The sequence below is a fragment of the Rhinoderma darwinii genome, chromosome 5 (assembly GCF_050947455.1).
Source record: "Rhinoderma darwinii isolate aRhiDar2 chromosome 5, aRhiDar2.hap1, whole genome shotgun sequence".
Taxonomy (NCBI): domain Eukaryota; kingdom Metazoa; phylum Chordata; class Amphibia; order Anura; family Rhinodermatidae; genus Rhinoderma; species Rhinoderma darwinii.
In genome coordinates this window covers 39462652-39486651 of record NC_134691.1, presented here as the reverse complement: position 1 = coordinate 39486651, position 24000 = coordinate 39462652, and the positions used below count along the sequence as shown (strand labels likewise).

The following is a 24000-nucleotide window of genomic DNA, read 5'->3' as shown; positions in this document are numbered from 1 at the left end:
ATGATGCATTTAAAAAAGACCTGTCATGGGTTTTCCCTTTTAAACCACATAACGCCCCTTATTCCCGGCGTCTTCCCGATTCCAGCGCTGTAAACATTTTTTTTTAGCCCCCCCCCCCCCCACTGTCCTGCTACAACCCCCAGTTCATTTTGGTGCCAAATATGCTAATTGTGAGTAACGGTACAGATAGGGGGAGACCTCATCCATCCTCAGTAGGCATTATCTCCTGCTGTGACACTGTCCAATCAGAGCATCCAGCCTCACAGCGATGCAGAAGACCTGCTGATCTTGTGCTGCCATTCTCTGTAAGTCATTCAAACATTGCCACCTGTCTGGAGGAGTCAGTGAATGCCACATACCTAAAGAACTTATCTGCTTTACACTCTCCCTTTTTTGTTACAAGGGTCCCCAGATGTTAAGCAGATTAAAGGTTGTCCCCAGCGATCACCTGTAAACTGTGAGAGAATTCTGCAGTGCCACCACAGGAGAAATTAAGCATAAGGCTGGGTTCACACAACCTATTTTCAGACGTAAACGAAGCGTATTATGCCTCGTTTTACGTCTGAAAATAGGGCTACAATACGTCGGCAAACATCTGCCCATTCATAGACAACCTGTCATTTACGCGTCGTCGTTTGACAGCTGTCAAACGACGACGCGTAAAAATACAGCCTCGTCAAAAGAAGTGCAGGACACTTATACACATTATATGCAGGACACTTCTTTCAGACGTAATTTGAGCCGTTCTTCATTGAACTCAATGAAGCACAGCTCAAAATTTACGGCTGTCAGAGAAGTCTCGCAAAATGCGAGGAGGAGGAATTACGGCTGAAACGAGGCAGCTGTTTTCTCCTTGAAAAGAGTCTGTCATTTCAGACGTAAAAGCCTCTCATCGTGTGCACATACCCTTACACAGTTTCCATCAATGAGCCATTAGTGTAATTTATGGATATACCGGATACCCAAAAAGTGGAACAGATGCTCTTTCCAGCCATTATCTGTCCTAGTCTATAAATGAGACCCCTATATTAACAGAAAACTTTCATATTGTGGTCAACGTAAGACATTATTTTCCAGAAAAAACAAACGTGACTATATAAGGCAAAGTGTCCCAAGCTATAAATAAGGAGCCAGAATATTTCTATGCTCTACAAGTAGAATTTATAATTCCAACCACAACGTCCTTCTGCCTTCCATGAGCCAACTCCCGGTCATCCTCTTCCTCTTGTCATAACCACTGTACTAGTCACATGCAGGACAGGCCAATGCCTCCCGCAAACTCAGCACACTACTCTTCTGCTGCTGTGATTATACAGTTAGGTCCGGAATTATTTGGACAGTGACTCAAGTTTTGGCATTTTATCTGTTTATCCAAACATATTGAATATACAGCTATATAATCAATATGGGTTTAAAGTGCAGACTCTCAGCTTTAATTTGAGGATATTCACATCCTAATTTGAGGAAGGGTTTAGGAATTACAGCTCTTTAATATGCAGCTGCTGCTTTTTCAAGGGACCAAAAGTAATTGGACAATTATCTCAAAAGCTATTTAATTGGCTGCATGGGTTATTTCCTTGTTAATCCATCATCAATTCAGCAGGTAAAAGGTCTGGAGTTGATTCCAGGTGTGGCATTTGCATTTGGAAGCTGTTGCTGGGAACCCACAACATGAGGTCAAAGGAGCTCTCAATGCAAGTGAAACAGACCATCGTTAGGCTGAAAAAAATGAAGAAATCCATCAGAGAGATAGCACAAATGGTAGGAGTGGCCAAATCAATAGTTTGGTACATTCTTGAAAAAAAAGAGCGCACTGGTAATCTCGTGAACTCCAAAAGGCCTGGACACCCACGGAAGGCAACAGTGGTGGATGATCACAGAATCCTTTCCATGGTGAAGAAAAACCCCTTCACAACATCTACCCAAGTGAAGAACACTCTCCTGGATGTAGGTGTATCAGTCTAAGTCTACCATAAAGAGAAGACTTCATGAGAGCAAATACAGAGGTTCACCACAAGGTGCAAACCATTAATCAGCCTAAAAAATAGAAAGGCCAGATTAGACTTTGCCAAACAACATCTAAAGAAGCCGTCCAGTTCTGGAACAGCATTCTTTGGACAGATGAAACGAAGATCAACCTGTAGCAGAATGAAGGGAGCAAGAAAGTATGGAGAAGGTTTGGACCGGCTCATGATCCGAAGCACACCACATCCTCTGTAAAACATGGTGGTGGCAGTTTGATGGCATGGTGGGGGCAGTGTGATGGCATGGTGGAGCCGGTGTGGTGGCATGGGCATGCATGGCTGCCAAAGGCACTGGGTCACTGGTGTTTATTGATGATGGGACTGAAGACAGAAGCAGCCGGATGAATTCTGAAGTGTTCAGGGATTTACTTTCTGCTCAGATTCAACCAAATGCAGCATGGTTGATTGGACGTCACTTCACAGTACAGATGGACAATGACCCAAAACATACTGAGAAAGCAACCCAGGAGTTTTTTGAGGTAAAAATGTGGAATATTCTGCAATGGCCAAGTCAATCACCAGATCTCAACCCGATCGAGCTGCATTTCACTTGCTTAAGACAAAACTTAAGGCAGAAAGACCCACAAACAAGCAACAACTGAAGACGCTGCACTAAAGGCCGGGCAAAGCATAACAAAGGAGGAAACCCAGCGCTTGGTGATGTCTATGGGGTCCAGACTTCAGGCCGTCATTGCCTGCAAAGGATTCTCTACAAAGTATTAAAAAAAAACATTTTATTTCTGGTAATGTTAATTTGTCCAATTACTTTTGAGCCCCTGAAATGAGGCGGCTGTGTAGAAAAATGGTTGCAATTCCTAAACATTTCACAGGATATTTTTGTTTAACCCCTTGAATTAAACCTGAAAGTCTAAACTTCAATTGTATCTCAGTTGTTTCATTTCAAATCCAATGTGGTGGCAGCAGAGCCCAAATCATGAAGATTGTGTCACTGTCCAAATAATTCTGGAAATAACTGTAATTATATAAACAGCCAGCAGTTTGATCTCTGTCCACTTCAGCTTAAGACATCTTGGACTGGAAGGAGAACACTTAATACAAGATAATGCAATAAAAACCCCAAATAAAATGATTGTATCACAAAATAGGTAAAAAAAATATTTGATTAATTATGTATTGGCTATAAATAAATCTATAATTTTCGTCATTTGATCAACTCTGTGAACACATTTATTTTTGTTGCAATTATGTTCTGCATAAAAAAGTATATTTGAGAAGTATAGTTGTGGCCACCAGAGGGTGCTATGCTGCCCTAATACCGCAGTTGTTGTGGCTCGCTGTATGTTAGAGGCTGTATTTCCCCCTACCCTTCAGCTTTCCACACCGGCTATATTTCCAGGTAGAGTGTGCACAATTGTATGTATAGTTCATATAATTGTATTTTCAGGCATGCATTTCCTGTAGAAACTTCATGTTCCATTAGATTATATATATTTACATTGCATGAATGGTTGATGCACACAATAGAGGTTTTGTGTTGTTGTGTTTAATGTATAGAGTCTAAGTAAATGTGTTTATAGCCTCTGAAATATTCACAGTTAAATAAAATGAATGGAAATTGCATGACAGATACGAGACACAGTAACACTTAGGTACTAACACAAGGAGGAAGATTGCAGCAAGCTGAAAATGTTGCGGAGGTGATTTACGATTTAAGCGGATTTTTTTGCACTTATAGTATATTATTTATGGTAAACAATAGTGCATAGGAATAAGAGGCAGAGAATCCACCCTGTCAATCATTGCGACTTGAGAGACCTGAGTACCAGTGGAGAGGCTGGGGAGGGGCAGCTATTCACAGTAGAGTCACTATAGGTCACCCATCGTCCGCGGCCCATAACGCTTTTATCATGATGTCAGCTTGAGCTCACAGGTACGGAGTATGACAATCCTGCCTGGGTACCTATTTCTATTATGGTAAGTACTGAATCGCTCTGATCTATAATAGGGCAGATATACTACTGTGTCCTTGTCACGATCACAGGCTATGTGGACCCACTAGGCTGCTCCGCCGTAGCGGAGAGGCAGCTGGCCTAGTCACAGTCTATACAAAAGTTTATAGCAGTTTGTAAAACACGGGTACCTGAACTAGTCCAGACAGTGGTTGTGGCTTCAGCACAGATGGAGGTAAGTGCAGCAGGTTGCGCCAGACGTGGCGGACAGTACTAGACGTGGCAGACGACACTGGACGTGGCAAAAAACACTGGACATGGCAAAAGACACAACGTGGCAGAAGACACTGGACATGGCAAACGACGGCAGGTGCAGTAGGGCACGACTCCAACACTAAGAGGCTCAGAAACGAGAACACAGCACAGGATACAGGATATGGGTAATAGGGCACGGGTAACAACTGGAACGGGAAAACACTAAGGCACCATTTGCAAGACAGACTTGGGATACCTTGCTCAGGCAAGGATCAGAAGGGCAGGGCCCTTATAGTCCAGGAATCATGTGTAGTTGATGAGAATTGTTCACATGTGCGCACGCAGTCCCTTTAAGACCGGGCACGAGCATGCGCGCGCACCCTACGAGACACAGTGGACCGGTGCGGAAGTGAGCGCTGTCGTCTCCTAGGAAGGAGATGCGAGCCAGCGCTCACTGATCCATGGCAGCGGGCGTCGGGAGGTGAGTAAACCCGACGGTCCGCAGCCATGGACGCTATCCCCCCTCTTACACCCCTCTTCTTGGGACCAGAGCGAGAGAGAAATTTCTTAATGAGAGCAGGGGCACTGAGGTTCTCTTCTGGCTCCCAGGACCTCTCCTCAGAACCACACCCTCTCCAGTCCACCAAATAGAAAGTCCTTCTTCCTACCCATTTGCAGTCCAGGATCTCCCTCACCGCAAACACATCAGAAGAACCGCTGGGAGCAACTGTGGAACTAGAAGTCTTACTGCAGCGGTTCAGGACCACTGGTTTCAGGAGGGACACATGAAAGGAGTTGGGGATTCTGAGTGTAGGAGGCAGCCGCAGCTTATAGGAGACAGGGTTTATCTGTTGCAGAATCTCAAAAGGACCGAGGAACCTGGGAGCAAACTTGTATGAAGGCACCTTCAAACGAATGTTGCATGAGGACAGCCAGACTTTGGTACCTGGAAGATACTGAGGCGGCTCTCTTTTCTTTGTATCCGCTTTTTCGCTTCATGCGATCGACTGTCAGCAAAATAGAGAACCGGGTCTGTTGCCAGATTTGAAGAAAGTCTCCAAATGCAGAGTCAGCAGCGGGTACCTGAGAAGTAGTCGACACAGGAAGAGGGACTCTAGGATGTTGACTGTACACAATGTAAAACGGAGTGGAAGTGGTGGACTCGCTTGTGTGGCTGTTATACGAGAACTCGGCCCATGGAAGAAGCTGTACCCAGTTATCACGCTGCAAAGAGATGAAGTGGTGGAGATGATTCTCCATGATCTGATTGATCCTCTCGACTTGCCCATTGAACTGGGGGTGATAGGCTGAGGAAAAGTCCAATCTGACATCCAGGAGTTCACAGAGGGCTCTCCAGAACTTTGAGGGAAATTGAAACCCCCAATCGGACACAATGTGAAGGGGCAAGCCATGCAAGCGGAAGATGTGCTGAATGAAGAGACTCGTCAGCCGGGGAGCAGAAGGTAGGCCGGTCAGTGGGATAAAATGTGCCATTTCCGAGAACCGGTCCACCACCACCCAGACAGTTTTGCATCCTGCTGAGGGAGGAAGTTCTGTGACAAAGTCCATCGCAATGTTCTGCCAGGGGGCATTGGGTACAGGCAGAGGTTAGAGCAGGCAGGCATGCCTGCAGTGAGTAACCTTGTTAGAAGAACACACCGTGCAGGAAGAGACAATGTCCACAACATATTTGGGTAGCGTGGGCCACCAGGAGACGAGCAATCAGGTCCCGTGTCTTACGAACACCAGCGTGCCCAGCCAGTTTAGAGCTGTGTCCCCAGCAGAGAATTCTTCTCCTGTCTGCCAACCGAACAAAAGTCTTCCCCGGAGGGATGTCTCTAACCTGCAAAGGATTGGCAGTGACAATGCAGGACGGGTCTATGATACTTTGAAGGGGCTCCACCGAGTCATCCGTCTCAAATGACCTAGACAGGGCATCGGCCCTCACATTCTCGTCAGCGGGACGGTAGTGGAGCACGAATTGGAAACGGGTGAAGAACAGCGACCACCTGACTTGACGGGGATTTAGTCGTTGAGTGGACTGGAGATAGCTGAGGTTCTTGTGGTTGGTGTAGATCAAGATGGGATGAGCTGCGTCCTCTCGAAGATGTCTCCACTCCTCCAGAGCCAATTTGATGGCCAGTAGCTCCCCATCCCCAATAGAGTAATTGCACTCTGCAGAAGAAAAAAGTCTCGAGTAATAGCCGCACATTACTACCTTTCCTTTGGAACCTCTCTGGAACAGAAGTGCACCTGCGCCAACAGAAGAAGTGTCCACCTCCAATGAGAACTGCCAAGATACGTCTGGATGATGGAGGATCGAGGCTGAAGTGAAGGCTTTCTTGAGGCTAATAAATGCGGACTCTGCCTCTGGAGTCCACACCTTGGCGTTCACACCCTTCTTGGTAAGGGTAGAGATGGGAGCCGACAGAGATATCAGCGCTCACTGATCCATGGCTGCGGGCGTCGGGAGGTGAGTAAACCCGATGGCCCACGGCCATGGATGATACAGTCCTGGTCTAGAAAGTGTCGAAAAATGTGCCAGTTTGACAAAATTTGGATGTTTGCACCTCGCTAAAATCACTTTTAAAAAGTGTTCCTAAAGGGGGGCATTGTCTAGAAGGAAAGAGGCGTCGCTTGTTGGGAAAGGCATGGCGTAAAATGTGCAAACGTGTGCAAAAAATTGGCACAAAATTCTGGTGAAAAATAAGCCAAATCAAAAGTGGTATACGGAACAGAAAAGTGTCTAAGAGGTTATTGAAGATCCGCCAAAATTATCATGCAGCATGCACCCCTTGCAGGGCCGCACTATCCATAAATCAAGGTGAGCGTCTCGCCTCAGGCGGCGGCGTCACTGAAGCCAACCGCCACCACCCCCTCCTGCACTATAATTGTATCTGCGTCCATAGGATCTGTATCTGAATTGTATATGCGTCCCTGCAATTCAGCGCCTATCAATAATGCAAGCGGCGCAATGAGGTTATCCCGCCTCTTGCATCATTGAAAGGCACTGAATGGCATGGAAAAGATGTGCCTTGCCTTGCCACTCAGCGCCTGTCTATAACGCAAGCGGTGTGATCACGTAATCGCGACGCTTGCATCGTTCAGCTCCAGCAGACTTGGTCAGAAGAGACCAGCGTGGGAATGGGATAAGGTGAGTATGTAAAGTTTTTTGTTTTTTTTCAGTTAACAGTGTGAGTGACTGTGACACTATCTACAGGTGGGGCTCTATCTATAAGGGGCTATATGTGGGACACTATCTACAGGGGACTATGTGAGGCACTATCTACAGGGGGATCTATGGGGCCACTATCTGCAGGGGAATCCATGTGGCTACTATCTACAAGGGGATCTGGGGCCACTGTCTACAGGCAGATCTATGGGGCCACTATCTACAGGGGGATCTATGGGCACTGTGTACAGGGGGCTCTATATGGGGTACTGTCTACAGGGGGTTCTATGATGGGCACTATCTATGTGGGACTCTATGAGGGGCACTATCTACAGGGGGCACTGTGTGTGTGGTACACAGTGTATGGTGCTATTGTAATCAGGAACACAGTGTATGGTGCTATTATATTTAGAGGTACAGTGTGTGGCACTATTATATTTAAAGAATAGTATGTGGCACTATGAGAATTTTATCTTCGTTTATAGGTGCGGAAAAGTTTGAAAAGTAAGAAGCTGAGTCCCAGATTGCAGAAATTGCCCATGGCCAGGATAAGTCATCAGAGGTCTGGACCGGATGGAGAAGAAAATGGAAAAAGACTGACTAGAAGCTGAGAAGACGTGCATGTGAGTCACTCAATGTAAATGTTTATTCTGCCTCTAATCAGTACTGTAGTACTGTGTATGATCTACAGCGAGATGGTGGGTAGTATGATTTTTCTTTTTGTGAAACTCCCAGGATATCCTTACGGCAGGGGTTGCACTAAATTTGTAAAAGATCTCTGTACTGAACTGTATTTGTGTCGGTGCTGTATATATGTACTGAGCTTGGTTCTAGTGTTCTATTTATGTACTGAGCTTGGTACTAGTGTTATATGTATGTACTGAGCATGGTTTCGATACTGTATTTATGTACTGAGCTTGGGTCTGGTATTGTATTTATGTATGAGTTTGGTTCTGGTGCTGTAATTATATAGGATATATTTATAATAACAAAATTGCAGGGCAGATGGAATTGTTACAATTCATTGTCTACCTGTCAGGTACTTCTAACCCTTTGAACTGCCACCATGCAGTAATACATGACCTGACGATATTTCCAAATATTCCCTTGTATGTTTTTTTCAGATGCAGCAAAATCTATCAAATCAACTTTTAAACCGGTGCACACTATATGCTAATTACTCATTAAAGGTTCATGGGGCTATCCTGAAGAGTCACATCGTCCTGCCTCCAAACCCACCTTTCCATGCTTGATTGAAATATTCCTGGCTGTTCTACATCATTTCATCACTGCACATGCCAGGGGAGTACAAGGCAATGGTGCATCCACAAGAGTTGGAGGAGGCTGGTAGTGATGTAGAACAGCCAGGGGGATGTCAATCAAGATCTGGGCTATTTCAATTTTCACCTCAGGCAGCAGAAAAACTTGAATCGGCCCTGACCACTGGGATAAACTTGGTGTATTTTGCGGCCATCCTGGTCTAGACCCTCCTAGACGGCATTAGTAAATGTGGGCCAGCATGTTCATTCAACCCCAGATAATATGCTATGTTGTACAATTGGAATACTCTATATTTACCACAATCCGATGTCTTTATGGGGGGAATTTATCATCCTTTCTACGCCAGTTTTCTGCTTTAGAATCATTGCAAATAAGGAGCAAAAGTCGCAGTTTGCGGTAAAATTTGGAAAAAGGGGCGTGGTTTGCTAACGGGGCCACCACTGCCCGATAAATTTATTATGATTAAGGCAGAAAATTGCCATAAATTACATAGTTACAAAGTTAGTACAGTTGCAAAAAGACATATGTCCATCAAGTGCAACCAAGGGAAAATATAGCAGAAAGCTGGAGTAGATATAGCTCTGTAGGGTGTAGCAAGATAGAGACCCGTGTCGGGCCCTGTGCCTTGTTCCCCCAAAATCATACTACCCTCCCAGACTAAAGAAATAAAAAAATATGGAAATTAAGTATACTTACCTCACCGGTCCACTTGTCCCCACCAGGTCCCCTCGGGCTTCCACAGCATGGCGCAGTGTCAGAGCATTGTATGTGACGCATCACATTGAGTGCTTCTTCGCATATAAGGCCCTGATGCTGCTCGGCGTCAGAACCTTGTATCAGCCGTGCCTTGTAGTGAAAGCCTTCAGGGACCCGTTAGGGAGAAACAAAGAGGAGTGCCGAGGTGAGCATATATTTTTTCTAATTTTATGTGCGATGCGGGGGAGGGGGGTGGATGGCACAGGCCAGCAGAAAAATGCGACTGATTTATTAAGTCATGCGTCTCTTAAATAATAAATCTGCCCATTTATGTTTTATGTGTCCCTACTCCCATTGTAACAAATTTCCATTCATTGTGTACTACAACTGCAGTGTGACTTTAATACATATTTTCCAAAATATTTATTCAGGTAACAATTAACTTATGTCTAAAGTTACCCTCAAGTGGGCAATAATTATTGGTCAGAAGATCTGTGAATCAATATTAACATTTCTGATGGCCCATTTACAAGCATGTGTGACTTGGGTGATTATAGATATTAGGTGCAGGGGCATAGATAAGTGGCTGCTAGATACACCTAGCACCCCTTATCTCAGGGAAAACAATAGAGAATCACTGCGTCCTTTCTATGTTTCTCGCACACCATGGCTTAGGGTCTACCAACATAATAGACATCACATTGTCTATCATCAGCATTAATAATATTATTATTAATTCCCTGCTTTTATAGTAGTTGTGAGTGGGAATTTTAGTTAAAATACGTGAAGATGACATTTGTATTTCTCTTTTTTTTTTTTTTAACAATAAGGAACTTCCCATTAATAATGCCAGTGATATGTGAGAATTTCACAATGATTCACTCCTGACTATTGACCACAATTCTCAGCTTGGATTACACGAATGCACCAAGTCTCAAACTGACACTTGAATTGACAGAACTCAATCTCAATTTTTTCTTCATTTCTGTAGAAAATTCTTGACCTTGAAGAACATTTTTGCAAAATTTTCCACGAAGCTGTCCTGACCATCCGTGACTTCTACAGCTCAGTGATGATAGCCATCAAGATACTTGACCTGCTCTCCTATTGCAAGAAGTTATTTGTCTCGGGAAAAGTAGATGGATGGAAGAACAGAATTCTATTCGCATTCCTTTGCTGTTTTTTTGGGATAATGATAAGCAGTTGTTTGATTCTTGTTTTTGTCTTGTCGAAGGTAGGTCTTGGGATGGTCAACTTAATCATATCCATCTTGCTTGGGATGATCATATCAGTCCTCGCCTTTGCTTTCAAGTCAGTGCGTTGTACCGGTCTTCTCTTCCTCTTGTGTTGTGGCATGAGAGAAGGACGAAAAGTGCTCATCGCCATAGGAACCAGTATTGTTGTGTTTAATAACGTGAAAAATATATTAGGAAATTTGAAAGTCCTGGGCGATTGTATCATCTGCAACCTGGAGGCCAAATGTATATTGTTAAAAGTAATGCCCTTTGATTATTACATAAGGGCCTTGTACACAATATATCAACATGCAAAGCTCCAATTTTTTAACCCCTTACAAAACATTGTGAAACTGACTGACAATTTCCATTGCCATGTAAAGATCTCCGATGATAAACTGAAAACTGCACTCAATGAAACGAAACAACAGATTCAAGATTTATCATCCAACATATCCGCACAGCTGGATATTATAACTTCAGTCGGACGTGTAGCTTTTCTCTTAATTGGAGTTTCCATCATTTTAATTGGATCCATAATATTTTTTAAAAAATTTCTGTCCCAAAACAATGCAAAGTATAGAAATGTGTATATTACAAAAGGTTTTATGGAGTATGATGAAAGCCGGAGGCTGGGAAACGTGTTGTGTGTTCTTCCACTAAACAAAAGAGAACGAGATGTCTACATCACAATTCCAAGTCTGAAAACCTCACAAAAACAGAAGCAAAAAATTTTGATGTTTTTGATCCCGATGATGACTCATATTTTTATCTGGACATTGATTTCAGTTCTGGATTTTATGCTTTACTGGCTGATTCTTACAATAAGCAAAAATCTGAACAGTCTACACCCAGTTGAAGTTCCAATAACGTTGTCATACGCAGTAAGTACTCAAAGGGCTTGTAGTTCTAGAAATTTCTGCAATGAAATGTCCACCACAGGGTACAGCATATGTCAGTCGGGGTATATGTTGGGGAATTCAACTGACGTATATGTCGAAATGCCCATAGACTTGGTCAAACTAAAAACATATACCATGTGGTATAGGTGTTTTTTTTATGGCAGTCAATGTTATATGTATGCAACTGTTTTGTCTTCAGATGCATATGTCTGACCATGTTTGGTGGGACCGTTTTAAATGGTGCCACCGAACATAACCACCAAACGCGGTGTGAATTTAGTTTAACTGATGTTATTCCTCTGTACGTAACCTAAGTATTGAAGGAGGTTTTCCGCTTTTAAAATCTTTTTATATCATAGAGACCTTTTAGAACATAACACCAATCAGGGTCTAACTTTGGACCATCTCTCTGACTTGGAACAAGCCATTTGAAGGGTCTGTTTGTTTTTGTTTTTTTCTAGAAACAGCACGACTTGTTTATAGGCTGTGTCTGGTTTTGCAGCTCATCCCTATCGATGTGAGTGGAGCTGTTTGTGGGTGGAAAAAAAGTGCAAACCTCTTAATAAGTTTGTTCCATAATTAACTTTTATGACAAACGATGAGGGAGGATAGCTCGGATCACTCGCTGACCTCAAGAGCAAACGCTCAAGAACAAACGCAAAAAAAACCTATGAAAAGGCAAAACATCAACTGTGTGTACAACTGGTCTTAACAAAGCTATCCCCAACTTGGGCTATTGCAGCAGTATATTACAGCTGACATCTAGGGAGCTGATGACACAGGCACAGCTTCTGTGCCCCCGAGACCAACCTTGACGTACATTTATAGTACAGTGTGGGAGGTACTTCTCGCTTATGCTGTAAATGTACGTAGCGGTGCTGGAAGGATTTAAGGTTCAGAAACCATTCAGTGACAAATATGCAATAAAAGGGCATATGGGAACATGGGAGGTTTTTTTTTGGACATCACTCCTCAAGGTATTTTGTCAGACAGAGATCGGCGCTGGATTATAGGGAGGGCAAAAGGGATAAATGCCCTGGAGCCATGGGCATAACTAGGAAATACTGGGCACCATAGCAAATTTTTGACTGGGCCCCCTTCCCCTGGGTGCCACTCATAGCCCCCCCCTTGTAGATAGTGCCATACAGCCCCTTCCTGTAGATTGTGCCATACAGCTCCCCATGTAGACAGTGCTATACAGCCCCCCTGTAGACAGGGCTATACAGCCCCCCTGTAGACAGGGATATACAGGCCCCCCGTAGACCGTGATATACAGCCCCCCTGTAGACAGTTCCATACAGCCCCCTGTAGCCCCTGTAGAAAGTGCCATACATTACATTCCTCCACCCTGTAGACAAGGCTACACAGCCCCCCCCCTAGACAGTGCTATACAGCCCAATATATTCACCTGGGCCCGTTCCCCCAACGTACGGAGCAGCTCCTCAATGCCGACCGGATCCTTGCATAGGCCGTCATGATCCAGTGACGTCATCACGCCTGCCTGCACAGCGATCCTGACCCTGCGCTTGATAGGCTGTGTACCGAATGTGGCCTGTAGCCTGTGCCAGAGCAGGGAGAAACCTCCCTACTCTGGCATAGTGTTCAATAGTATCTGCGTCCATACTCAGCAGGTGTCGGCTGTATCTTACAGTATACATCCCACTGTAATGCCCAAAATCGGCATCTAAGCCATTAGAAAGGGGGAGAGCTCCCTTTGCTACACCATCGGCTCCCCCAAGACACGAACATGGGGTACCGATGATTGTCATGGCAGTCTGGGGGTTGGGCTTAACAGGAGCCAGTAAAAATGACAATGCACTGCAACACATAAGTATTACAGTGTATTCTACGAGTGATCAAACGATCGATCAGACGATCAAACGATCGTTTGTTCAAGTTCCCTAGGGGGACGAAGAAAACTGTTAAATAAAGTTTTCAGTAATGTATAAAATAATAAAAAATATTAAAAGATAAAAAAAAACCTTTTCCTATTTTTCCCTTAAATTAATCTAAAAAATGAATAAAATTAGTATCTTCATGTCTGTAAAAGTCCGAACTATTAGAATATAACAATATATATAACCCGCAGTACGAAAACTGTAAAAATATTAAAATAAATATAAAACATCAGAATTGCTGTTTTTTAGAAACCTTAGCCCCCAAAAAATTTAATGCAAAGTGTTTCAAAAGTCGCATGTACCCAAAAATAATGCCAATAAAAACTACAGCTCGCCCCACAATAAACAAGCCCTCACACCGCTTCATTGGCACAGAAATAAATGTTATGGCTCTCATAATATGGCGAGACAAAACTAGTTTTTAGCCCTCATGCGGCCCTCATATAGCCCTCATGTCGAAGGAAAAATAAAGTTAGGGCTTTTAGAAGGCGGAGAAGAAAAAACTTAAATAAATAACTGAAAAATGGCTGCTGCCAACGGGTTAACAATGCATACTTAGCTAATAGCATTGGGGTATGCTCCTATTAGTTCAAGGACTGATAAGGAAGCTTAATACATTACATTTAAAGCTCTACTTCTTCATCAATGAGACTAAAACTAATCATGTGTTATATGTTTGAGGGTAAAGAACAAGATCCGCGTTTCATACAGGTCTGTCAACAGTTGTAAATCACACTACATAAATTACAGTCCCGCCCACAATGGGCTGCTCTGCAGTGTAAACAGTGGGTGACATTGTGTTTTGTATTTTTCACACACCAATTCATGAAAGGACTTATATTATGCCATATTCCAAAGTTTAAATCAATGATATAAAAAAAAAATCTAAAAGAAAACAGATTTATCAGTCTGGAAGAGCTTTTGAAACAGTCTTTCCGAAATGTAGCAGGAAAATAGACAAAAGTGGAACTTCCAGGTTCTTTCTATATTTGACTACAACATCAGACAGGATGGATCTTAGATAAAAGGCGTGTTACAGAGAGTAGAACCGCCCACTGGACTCTTAACGGAGCAGGTATTTAAATAGATAAAATACAAGTTCTACTGTATATTTTGCCTCAAAACTATATATTAATCTGCTCAGTTCCTCCTGCACTATAATCATCATCATCATCATCAACATCCCAGGCCCCTTTAAGTGAAACTAATGCTGAGATTTGAACTCTGGTCCCAAACAAGTCACTGGACAGTATTCTATTATATCCTGTTATTAGTGATCTATTCTTTTAAATTTCCACTTTTATTCAGTGAATCTTTATCACATCAATGTAATCAAGACTTTGCAGTAATTATTGGCAAGGAACATACTTACAAAATTTGGTGTCAAATGTAGCACAGTAATCCAGATGAAGTAGAACTATAGTGTAAGGCTATGTTCACACATCATGGATTTGCCATAGGAAAAGCTGGTATGGATTTTTCAGAAAATCTGTAGCAGAAATCCACCGCTGACACTCAGATTTCTGCCGGTCAGAGGATCTGCATGTTGATTAGTCCTATTGTATTTCAATGGAGTTAATCCACAGCTTTTGAGCAAGGAATAATAAACCTGCTTCAGATTTTAGAATCCACAGTTCATTTTTCTGCATGGATATTTACCTGAGTGTGTGAATGGGGTATAATACATGTTCTTGGGGCTGCATTGGACATACGTTTTAGATAACTAGGGCTGTTTTTATTTGTGCTGTCCTAGGCACATGTTGTCCTGCTGCCTATCATACATAATTTCCTGAAATTATACTTATATAGTTCTGAAATATAAGTGTATTGTAGTGCCCAAATATTAGTGCCAGTATACAAATAATAGTACCATATAATGCCCAAATAGTAATGCCATACAATGTGCAAACAACAGTGTAATGCTGAATGCAAATAAAAGTACCATACTATCTATTCAAATAATTTACTGCCATACAGCTTGCAAATTATAGTGCCATGCAAGCATATACGTTTTCCAAACAGCACTCCCACAATAGGGTTTTATAATGTGAAAATAAAAAATAGTGCCACAAACTTTGAAAATATTTGTTCCATACAGTGACCAAATAATCATGACATAAAGTCATGAAATAATGCTGCCAAACAGTACCCACATAATACTTCCATACATTGTGAAAATAGTAGTGCCATACGGTCCACAAACAGTAATGCAAATAATAGTATCACATAGTGTGCGTTTAATAATGCAATACAGTAATAACATTTTCCAAACTTTTGTTCCATACAGCACAAAAATTATTTTGCAGTGTTGCTTGTAAATAACAATTCAATAAAGTGCCCATATAACAATGCCATACAGAACACAAGAAACACTGCCATACAGCGCCCAAATACTGCACCCACATAAGTACCAGTGATAATACAACAAGTTTTTGCCTAGAGTCCTATATAAAATGAAAGATAACAGATTATTATATCATATTAAGTTATGTCAAATGATAAACTCAACTCTGCCGCATCCGTATAATATATTGCGTTACGACCTATTAATACATTTTAAAAAATTATGATTGTTCTTTTTTTAAAGCACACACAGGTTATACTCGAGGACTTATTCAATTCAAGAAGGTCTGAGGATATTTACCACAACAAGCTGAACATCAATCTGTTTGAACCTCAGTGCACCCCTAAACCGGAGCTCTCTCTTTCCGCCACGTGGATCCCTTTGGCCATTTTAATCAGTGTTTTACTTTTTCTTGGTTTAACCTCTGCTTTCCTCATACAAATAAAATTGTTGGTGCTAGCAGCGTTCTATCCTGACAGAGACCAAGAGCGAGTAACTTACCTCCACAGGAAAATACAGGAAGATAGGATATTACTTTCATCACCATCTAAAACCGGAAAACTCAAGAAAATTATTTCCCAGGTAAGACAAGATTGCATTTATTCTTTGTATATTCAGGGCCAGGGCCGTATTCACCTATATGCAAAGTAGGCCTTTACCTATAGGTGGACTCCGGGGACGGACGCCTGGTGAAGAGAATATTTACATATGATTACACTGAACAGGAAGAATAATGAGTATTTAGAGGTTAATTAGGCACTTATAGTGTGGGAATGAGGGGAGGACACCTGTAGAGGTGCACGAGGAAGACTGCAGAGAATGGGTCAACGAGGGAGAGAGGGACAAAGGGAACGCTGCAGAGGAGGGGACAACCAGGGAGGGACAGGGAAAGACTGCAGAGGAGGGGACAACCAGGGAGGGACAGGGGAAGACTGCAGAGGAGAGGACAACCAAGCAGGGACGGAGAAATACTGCAGAGGAGGGGACAACCAGGGAGTGACAGAGGAAGACTGCAGAGGAGGAGATAACCAGGGAGGGAAGGGGGAAGACTCCTGAGGAGGGGACAACCAGGGAGGGATGGGGGAAAACTGCAGAGGAGGGGACTGCCAGGGTGGGACATGAGGAAGATTGCAGAGAAGGTACAGCCAGGAAGGGACAGTTACAGAGTAGGGGACTACCAGGCATGTACAGGGGGAAGCCTGCAGAATAGGGAACAATCAGGGAGGGACAAGGGAAGGCTGCTGAGGACGGGATAGCCAGGGAGGGACGAGAGGAATGCTACAGAGAAGAGGTCAACCATGGAGGGGACTTCCAGGAAGGAACAGGGCGAAGGCTGCAAAGTAGTGGACAACCAGGGAGGGACAAGGGAAGGATGCAGAGAAGGGGATAGCAAGGGAGGGACGAGAGGAATGCTACAGAGAAGCGGTCAACCAGGTAGGGGCAAGGGGAAGGCTGAAGAGCAGGGGACAACCAGGTAGAGACAAGAGGAAGGTTGTAGAGGAGGTACCACCACGGAAGGATAAGGGGAAGGCTGCAGTGGAGGGGACTGCCAGGGAGGGACAGAAGGAAGGTTGTAGAGGATGTACAACCAGGAAGGGGTAAGGGGAAGGCTGCAGAGGAGGGGACAACCAAGAAGAGACAGGAGGAAGGTTGTAGAGGAGGTACAACCAGGGAGGGGGTAAGGGGAATGTTGCAGTGAAGGGGACTGCCAGGGAGGGACAGGAGGAAGGTTGGAGAGAAGGTACAACCAGGGAGGGACAGCTACAGGGGAGGGGACTACCAGGGAGGGACAAGGGAACGCTGCAGAGGAGGGGATAGCCAGGGAGGCATGAGAGGAATGCTACAGAGAAGGGGTCAACCAGGGAGGGGCAAGGGGAAGGCTGCCAAGGATGGGACTACCAGGGAGGGATAGGGGGAAGGCTTCAGAGTAGGGGACAACTAGGGAGGGACAAGTGAAGGCTGCAGAGAAGGGGATAGGCAGGGAGGAACAAGAGGAATACTACAGAGAAGGGGTCAACCAGGGAAGGGCAAGGGGAATGCTGCAGAGTAGGGGAGAACCAGGATGGGATAAGGAGAAGGCTGCAGAGGAGGGGACTACTAGGGAGAGACAGGAGGAAGGTTGTAGAGGATTTACAACCAGGGAGGGGTAAGGGGAAGGCTGCAGGGGGGGACGACAACCAGGGGAGGGACAGGAGGAAGGCTGCAGAGAAAGTGCACCAGGTAGGGACAGCTACAGAGGAGGGGACTACCAGGGAAGGACAAGGGAAGGCTGCAGAGGAGGGGACAGCCAGGGAAGGACGAGAGGAATGCTACAGAGAGGGGGTCAACCAGGGAAGGGCAAGGGGAAGGCTGCAGAGGAAGTGGCAATCAGGGAGGGACAAGGAGAAGGCTGCAGAGGAGGTGACAACGAGGGCGCTAGATGTTCTGAGAAGTTGACAACAATGTTCTGCTCAATTTTGTAGGAATAGACAAAAATTTTAAAGCCCTACATGACTTAGGCCTCATGCACACGACCGTAGCCACATGGCCGCGGTCATTATTTTCAAAGAGCCCGGACCGCAGAAGACGGCCGTAATAAGACATGTCCGTTCTTTCTGCGGTGCGGGCTCCTGGGTCATGCACGGACCGTAAAAACTACGGTCGTGTGCATGGCCCCATAGAAATGAATGGGGCCGTAATTCACTCGTGAATTTTCGGGTAATTGAGGCCGCAAAAGCACGTTCGTGTGCATGGGGCCTTAGGTGGGGCTTACTCAGGGGCAGCGGAGTCTAAGGTGTCAGAAACTCTGTGCCTCCAGGCTCTGGAGATGTAAATACGGTACTTTCAGGCTGAACATACTAAGCAAAGGGATATGTTTGTTTTTTTCTTGTATTAAAGGTGTTTTCCGAGCTTATGAAAAACACTGAAAAGTACCTAATGTGTGAATGGTCATTAGATTATGCCACCATAGCTCAGAAGTAGTTATTTTTCATTTTCACTATGTTGCCCGGCTTTGTGCAGCACTTTTGTTTTTATTTTGCTAGGGCTTGATCTGGTCAGGATTACCATATAATGACTACAGTTTCCCATAATTCCTCTATTTTCTCACAGACATTGCCTATATTTACTGCTGCCTGCATGCCCCTCTATTACATGGTGTAAAGTAGTAGCATAGAAGCCATATAGTAAAACATGAAAAAACTTTATTACATATAGTTATATAGACAGAACAAGATGTTTTAAAAAGGTACAATTGGATAGAGTGACTCTATAAAATTCCAATACAGAAAGGCAGGCTCGATAAGTTACATATGAAGGTACAAAAGATTGTTATGGGGAGTGGATAAGAAGCAATAGGTAAGAAAATACTAGAGGACGTATCCTGGCATAAGTATGCAAAGATAGAAATATAGACACAGTATAGTGCTGGTACAAATCTACAAGTACAGTTTAAGCAATAAACAATCAGTCACAGACTGATACTTCTATGCATTCCCCAAGTACTAAAGAGTCTAACCCATAGCAGAATGTGAATAGAGCCTGACAGACGTGTGGAAAACCCCAACGAGCATTTCGCGGTATGCTTCCTCAAGGGGTGTAAAGTGTCTAAAGACACGACGGAGGTCCTGGGGAGGTTAGATGGTATTCAAATTGAGTCTGACATGCTTTTGGTTACGGCAGACGTCGAGTCTCTGTACACATGTATACGACATTGTGACGGTTTGGATGCGGTCCACTTCTTCCTGGGGACCAGCAACCGGGATGGCGAAATGTGTGATCTTATATTGGAGTTGCTTCAATATATCCTGACTCATAACTTTTTCGTGTTCAAAGATCACTTCTATCTACAGACCAGGGGCACTGCCATGGGCGCGCCCTGCGCGCCATCCTATGCAAACCTGCTTCTCGGCCTCTGGGAGAGGCAGGTTTTCCTTGGGGATGGCGCTCGGGCCGCTGAACATGTGCAGTGCTGGCTCCGGTATATTGACGATGTCCTTTTTATATGGCAGGGCTCTGAGTGTGAACTGGTGGAATTCATGCGGCAATTGAATTTGAATCCTTTCAACATCAAGTTGACATATAAATCACACAAACAACAAATCGATTTTTTGGATATACAAATCTTTACTGATTGTGATGGATTCCTTCAGACTGATGTTTTTCGCAAATCTACATCAGTAAATTCTTTGCTGCATGCCACGTCTTTTCACACGCGGTCCACTGTCAGAGCCATCCCGGTTGGGCAGTTCCTTAGGATGAAGCGGATCTGCTCCACCAACAGACTCTTTGAACGACAGTCAGATGACTTAAAATCTAGATTTATAGACAGAGGATATAGAGTACACGCCATCTATATCTATAATATATTGGCCATGGGTACACAAAGCAAATGTTTTGGTAATGCTCCCCATAATCACTTTATTTTAATTGTCAGTATCTATTGACATTCATCCTATTGTTTTCTAACTATTGAGTGAATTGTGGTTTTGCACACAGTTATCTCTCAGCTAACGTAAAGGGTATTTTGACTGCATACATTTATTGCATTTCCATAGTATTCAGCCTAAATGTCCAATAGGTGGGTGTCCCACCTCTGTGATTTTGCATTGCCAAATATGGGTCAGAAACTCCTGTTCTCCTGATAGGTCCCCATCCGGTGGTGGAACCCTGACCAACATTTAGCGCATATCCTGTAGATAATGTGTTTGAAAACCCCTTTAAGTCTTGAAAAGAGGAAAGTGTTTAGAAAAAGCCTAATCCCAACCAGATTAAAACCTCTATAAAAGTAAATTACACATTCTATTGGATGTGTTACCATGCAAGGCACTGGTGGATATAATGATCAGTATCTGATGCAACTATTAGAAGACTGGTGGATCTTTTAGAAAACCCCTTATTATTTGCCCTATTTGGGCATGTGCAGCTAATATAAGGGGTCCCCTGGCCAGTACCTCCCCAATAAACTAAACCTAACAGCTTTGTAAAATGAAAATCTTGGCTACAGAGGGTCACCTCATCTATTAACATCAGTGGATGTCATATATGAATATGAACCTGTGCCCAGCAGTCCACCTGCCAATAGCAGTTGGTTGCTGGGCACGATGGGAAACAATCAGTTTGCCACTTGGGGAACCCACAACTTAGAAAATTGCTCAAGCAGATTCCCTTGGGGCAAACTGATTCCCACTGAGGAACCACTTTCCGCCCAAGGTGCTTATATATATTGGACATAGGAGATCACTCTAGGTCATCTCCATTTGCCCACTAATACTATTGAATATGAGTTAAATAGCTATCCATGGTAAAGTATAGCTATTATGGCCAGAACATACAGACTGGATACCTATTCACTATGGTCCCACTTTTACATTGGAATTGATGCAATGTATTGTCTTCAACAGGTGGATTTCTGGTTTCCAATAATCACAAGAAAACATTTTATCAAGAATCAGTAAATTGGTTTCTTGTCATCCATGTATTTATTCTTCAGTCACTGGAGGCTGTCCATATCCTGCTGAAATTACAATGACATTGATCAGATTAAAACCCAGATGATTCTGCACGGTTAACCCTTTCAACATTGGAAAGGATTCAAAATGTATTATTCTAGAATTGGGCAAAAAAAATGTTTTTTTTGTCTCCCAGTCCAACCAATGACAAATTGTTATTGTATTTTATTTACACATCGCCAATATATTCCACAGTGCAGCTGAATGTGTATGTTAAAGGGGTTGACTCCTGAAGAATATGATGATAAAAGGAGGTCCTCCACTCAGGCCCCCCTTCTATTAGCCATAGTGTGGAACCACTAACAAAGAGAAATTTTCGCTCTGGCAGACCCGTCCTGTCCACAATTTCCGCCAGCAATATCAGCTGATCATGAGTTCAGGCTTCAATTTGAAAAAGGGTTGTCTTGACGAGACGACCTCATTAATGGGGGGGATCAGATGTAATGACTTGTGGCGGATCAGCATTCCATCATTGGTTACCATAGCTGGCTCTAGAAGAAACAGTTGTAGACTTGTGGTCTGCAACCTGTGACCCTCCAGCTATTGGGAAAGTACAACTCCCAGCATGCCCTCACAGCGTGTGGTGGGAATATGGTATCCTGTTGTACATTAGGCTATGTTGATGCAAAGTTTATGGTTTATGTCCAGCATATACGCTGGGAGATGCTCTCAAAGAATATGGCGCTAATGTATAATGTATGCCAAAGAAATGTCCTTTTGGCATGTGTTTGGGTGGCATACTTTGGTATACCGTTCTTTTACTGTATTAAGAAGCACAGTCTACTATGCTTTTCATTACACAAAACCTATAATATCCCTGCTCAAAAATAAATATACCAGACGATACCAATTGTCTAGAAAAAAAAAATTATTCCACATATGTAGACAAACTAGTATTTTTATTATAGGATTAGTTTATCATCATTAAAATTAAGTGTGAGCAGTCATGATAGCAATTCCCCTATTACCAAAATCTAATGAACTCATGGAGATGATGTCATCATGATTATCTTATCAGATATTGTTTATTGGAAATGTGGATGTTTTAATTAGGGAACTCACTCACACTGACACATCCAACTCACTTCCTCTTCTCTTCTAAAAAAAAAAGGAACACTGATATATGAAGCAAAATGAGGTGACCAAAAAAAGACCTTTTTCAAGCCACTCCTGGTTCCATAAATAATTTGTTTCACAATCTGCATCAATGTTCATTTTTATCGCCCTTGGAGATCAGGATGCAGGATACCAAATTGACTAAATGGTATATTGAATGCACAACTGGTGCTTCCTCTCTTCTGAAAATCATATTTAGAGTTGCCTTGAGGCCTGAATGTGCTGACGTAACTGTGACAAATCATTTGCTGCATGCACAAAGACCTTCAACGATTTCGTATTAAATGAGTTGCCTGCTATGGATAATCACTTTTTGGTATAAGGGACCAACAACATATGATGATCACAGGTTATGTCACTACTGTAGCCCCCAGCGATCAGCTGTAATCTGTGTTTAATTTCCCTGCAGTGCCTCCACAGGATAAATGAAGCATTACAAGTTCTCATTGCAACCAAAGGTCCTTCCATATATTGAATGGACACAATGGGTCCTTCTGATGTTCTTTGTAGCCATTCTCCATACTTGCTAATAAATGAAGGTCCTGAACGAGGGGCTCCCTCTCTATTATTAGAATTCCCTAATAGGGTATTTGAACATGGGTCTTCTGAACCAGATAACCCCCTGAAGTTTTTAATAGTCTTGTCTTTTCTTCTCAATATATATAACAGTGCTGTATAGAAAATTTAATTTGCAGTCTCGTGTATCCAGTCAAAGTGCACTGCACACCAGAGAACCTTCTAGTAATACAGTACAGAGCTACATTCAGGGGTGTAGCTATAGGGGACCCAAAGGCCCCTCGGCAAGCTAAGAAGACACCAGTATTATTAATGGAATATTGTAGGTGAGGGCCCGGTTATACATTTTACATTGGGGCACAGGACCTCCACATTTCCCCTCTCGCTACATTAAATATTTACTTCTTAGTATTTTTTATCTGATGTTTTTCAAATGATATTGGAAAATTCAGACATATTACACATCTTATCACAAAATAATTAATGAACAATGGTAGGGCCTGGATCTGGAGTACATTTGGATCTATGCTGTGTATTTGTGATATCCAATCCTGCAGCAATGCTGGTGAATGTTTCTAAAGTATCCTAACTTCAAATGTAAATAAAAGTTATTTAGAATTAAGTGTAACTAAATGTTAACGACTTTTGACATTTCATAGGAACATTTTAGAAGCTTTGGTCGATGGGGGTCTGAGCACTGAGACCCAAACCGATCGCTAATACGAAGAAGGAACGCTGTGCCACTTAGTTACTAATCAGCTATCCTCGAGCGATGTATGGGCTCAACAGAAAGTATACGAGTCCGTAGACCGCTTGCTCGGCTTTCCGAGGAAAGCCGATCAGAAACAGAGCATCACAGTCACTCACCTGAGTGCTTCTGCCCCTTCATTTTACCGATCAGTGGCAGTCTCAGTGCTTGGATCAATCAAAACTTCTGACATGTCACTTTGACATGTGAAAAGTTTTTTTTAAAGTTTAGTTACCCTTTAATGTAAATATTAAAGTAGTAAAGTATTAAAGTTTGGTTTTACATAAATAAAGCTTAATTACAGTATAATAAAATGTTATGAAACTTTCTCATTTACTTTGTGTTCTAATTTCTCATCATTTTCAAGTTCTCTGCTTGCTGTCAATTAATGGGATCATCAAGACGAGGGAGTGA

General features: G+C 43.1%; 1 protein-coding gene across 1 annotated transcript; it reads left to right on the top strand.

Annotated features, from left to right (window-relative positions):
- Positions 1–5308: 5308 nt before the first annotated feature.
- On the top strand, positions 5309–21152 carry DCSTAMP (dendrocyte expressed seven transmembrane protein). The gene is made up of 4 exons (XM_075828085.1): positions 5309–5326; positions 10426–11457; positions 15961–16299; positions 21099–21152. The coding sequence occupies exons 1-4, from the start codon at positions 5309–5311 to the stop codon at positions 21150–21152; spliced, it is 1443 nt and encodes a 480-aa protein (XP_075684200.1).
- The last annotated feature ends 2848 nt before the right edge of the window (positions 21153–24000 follow it).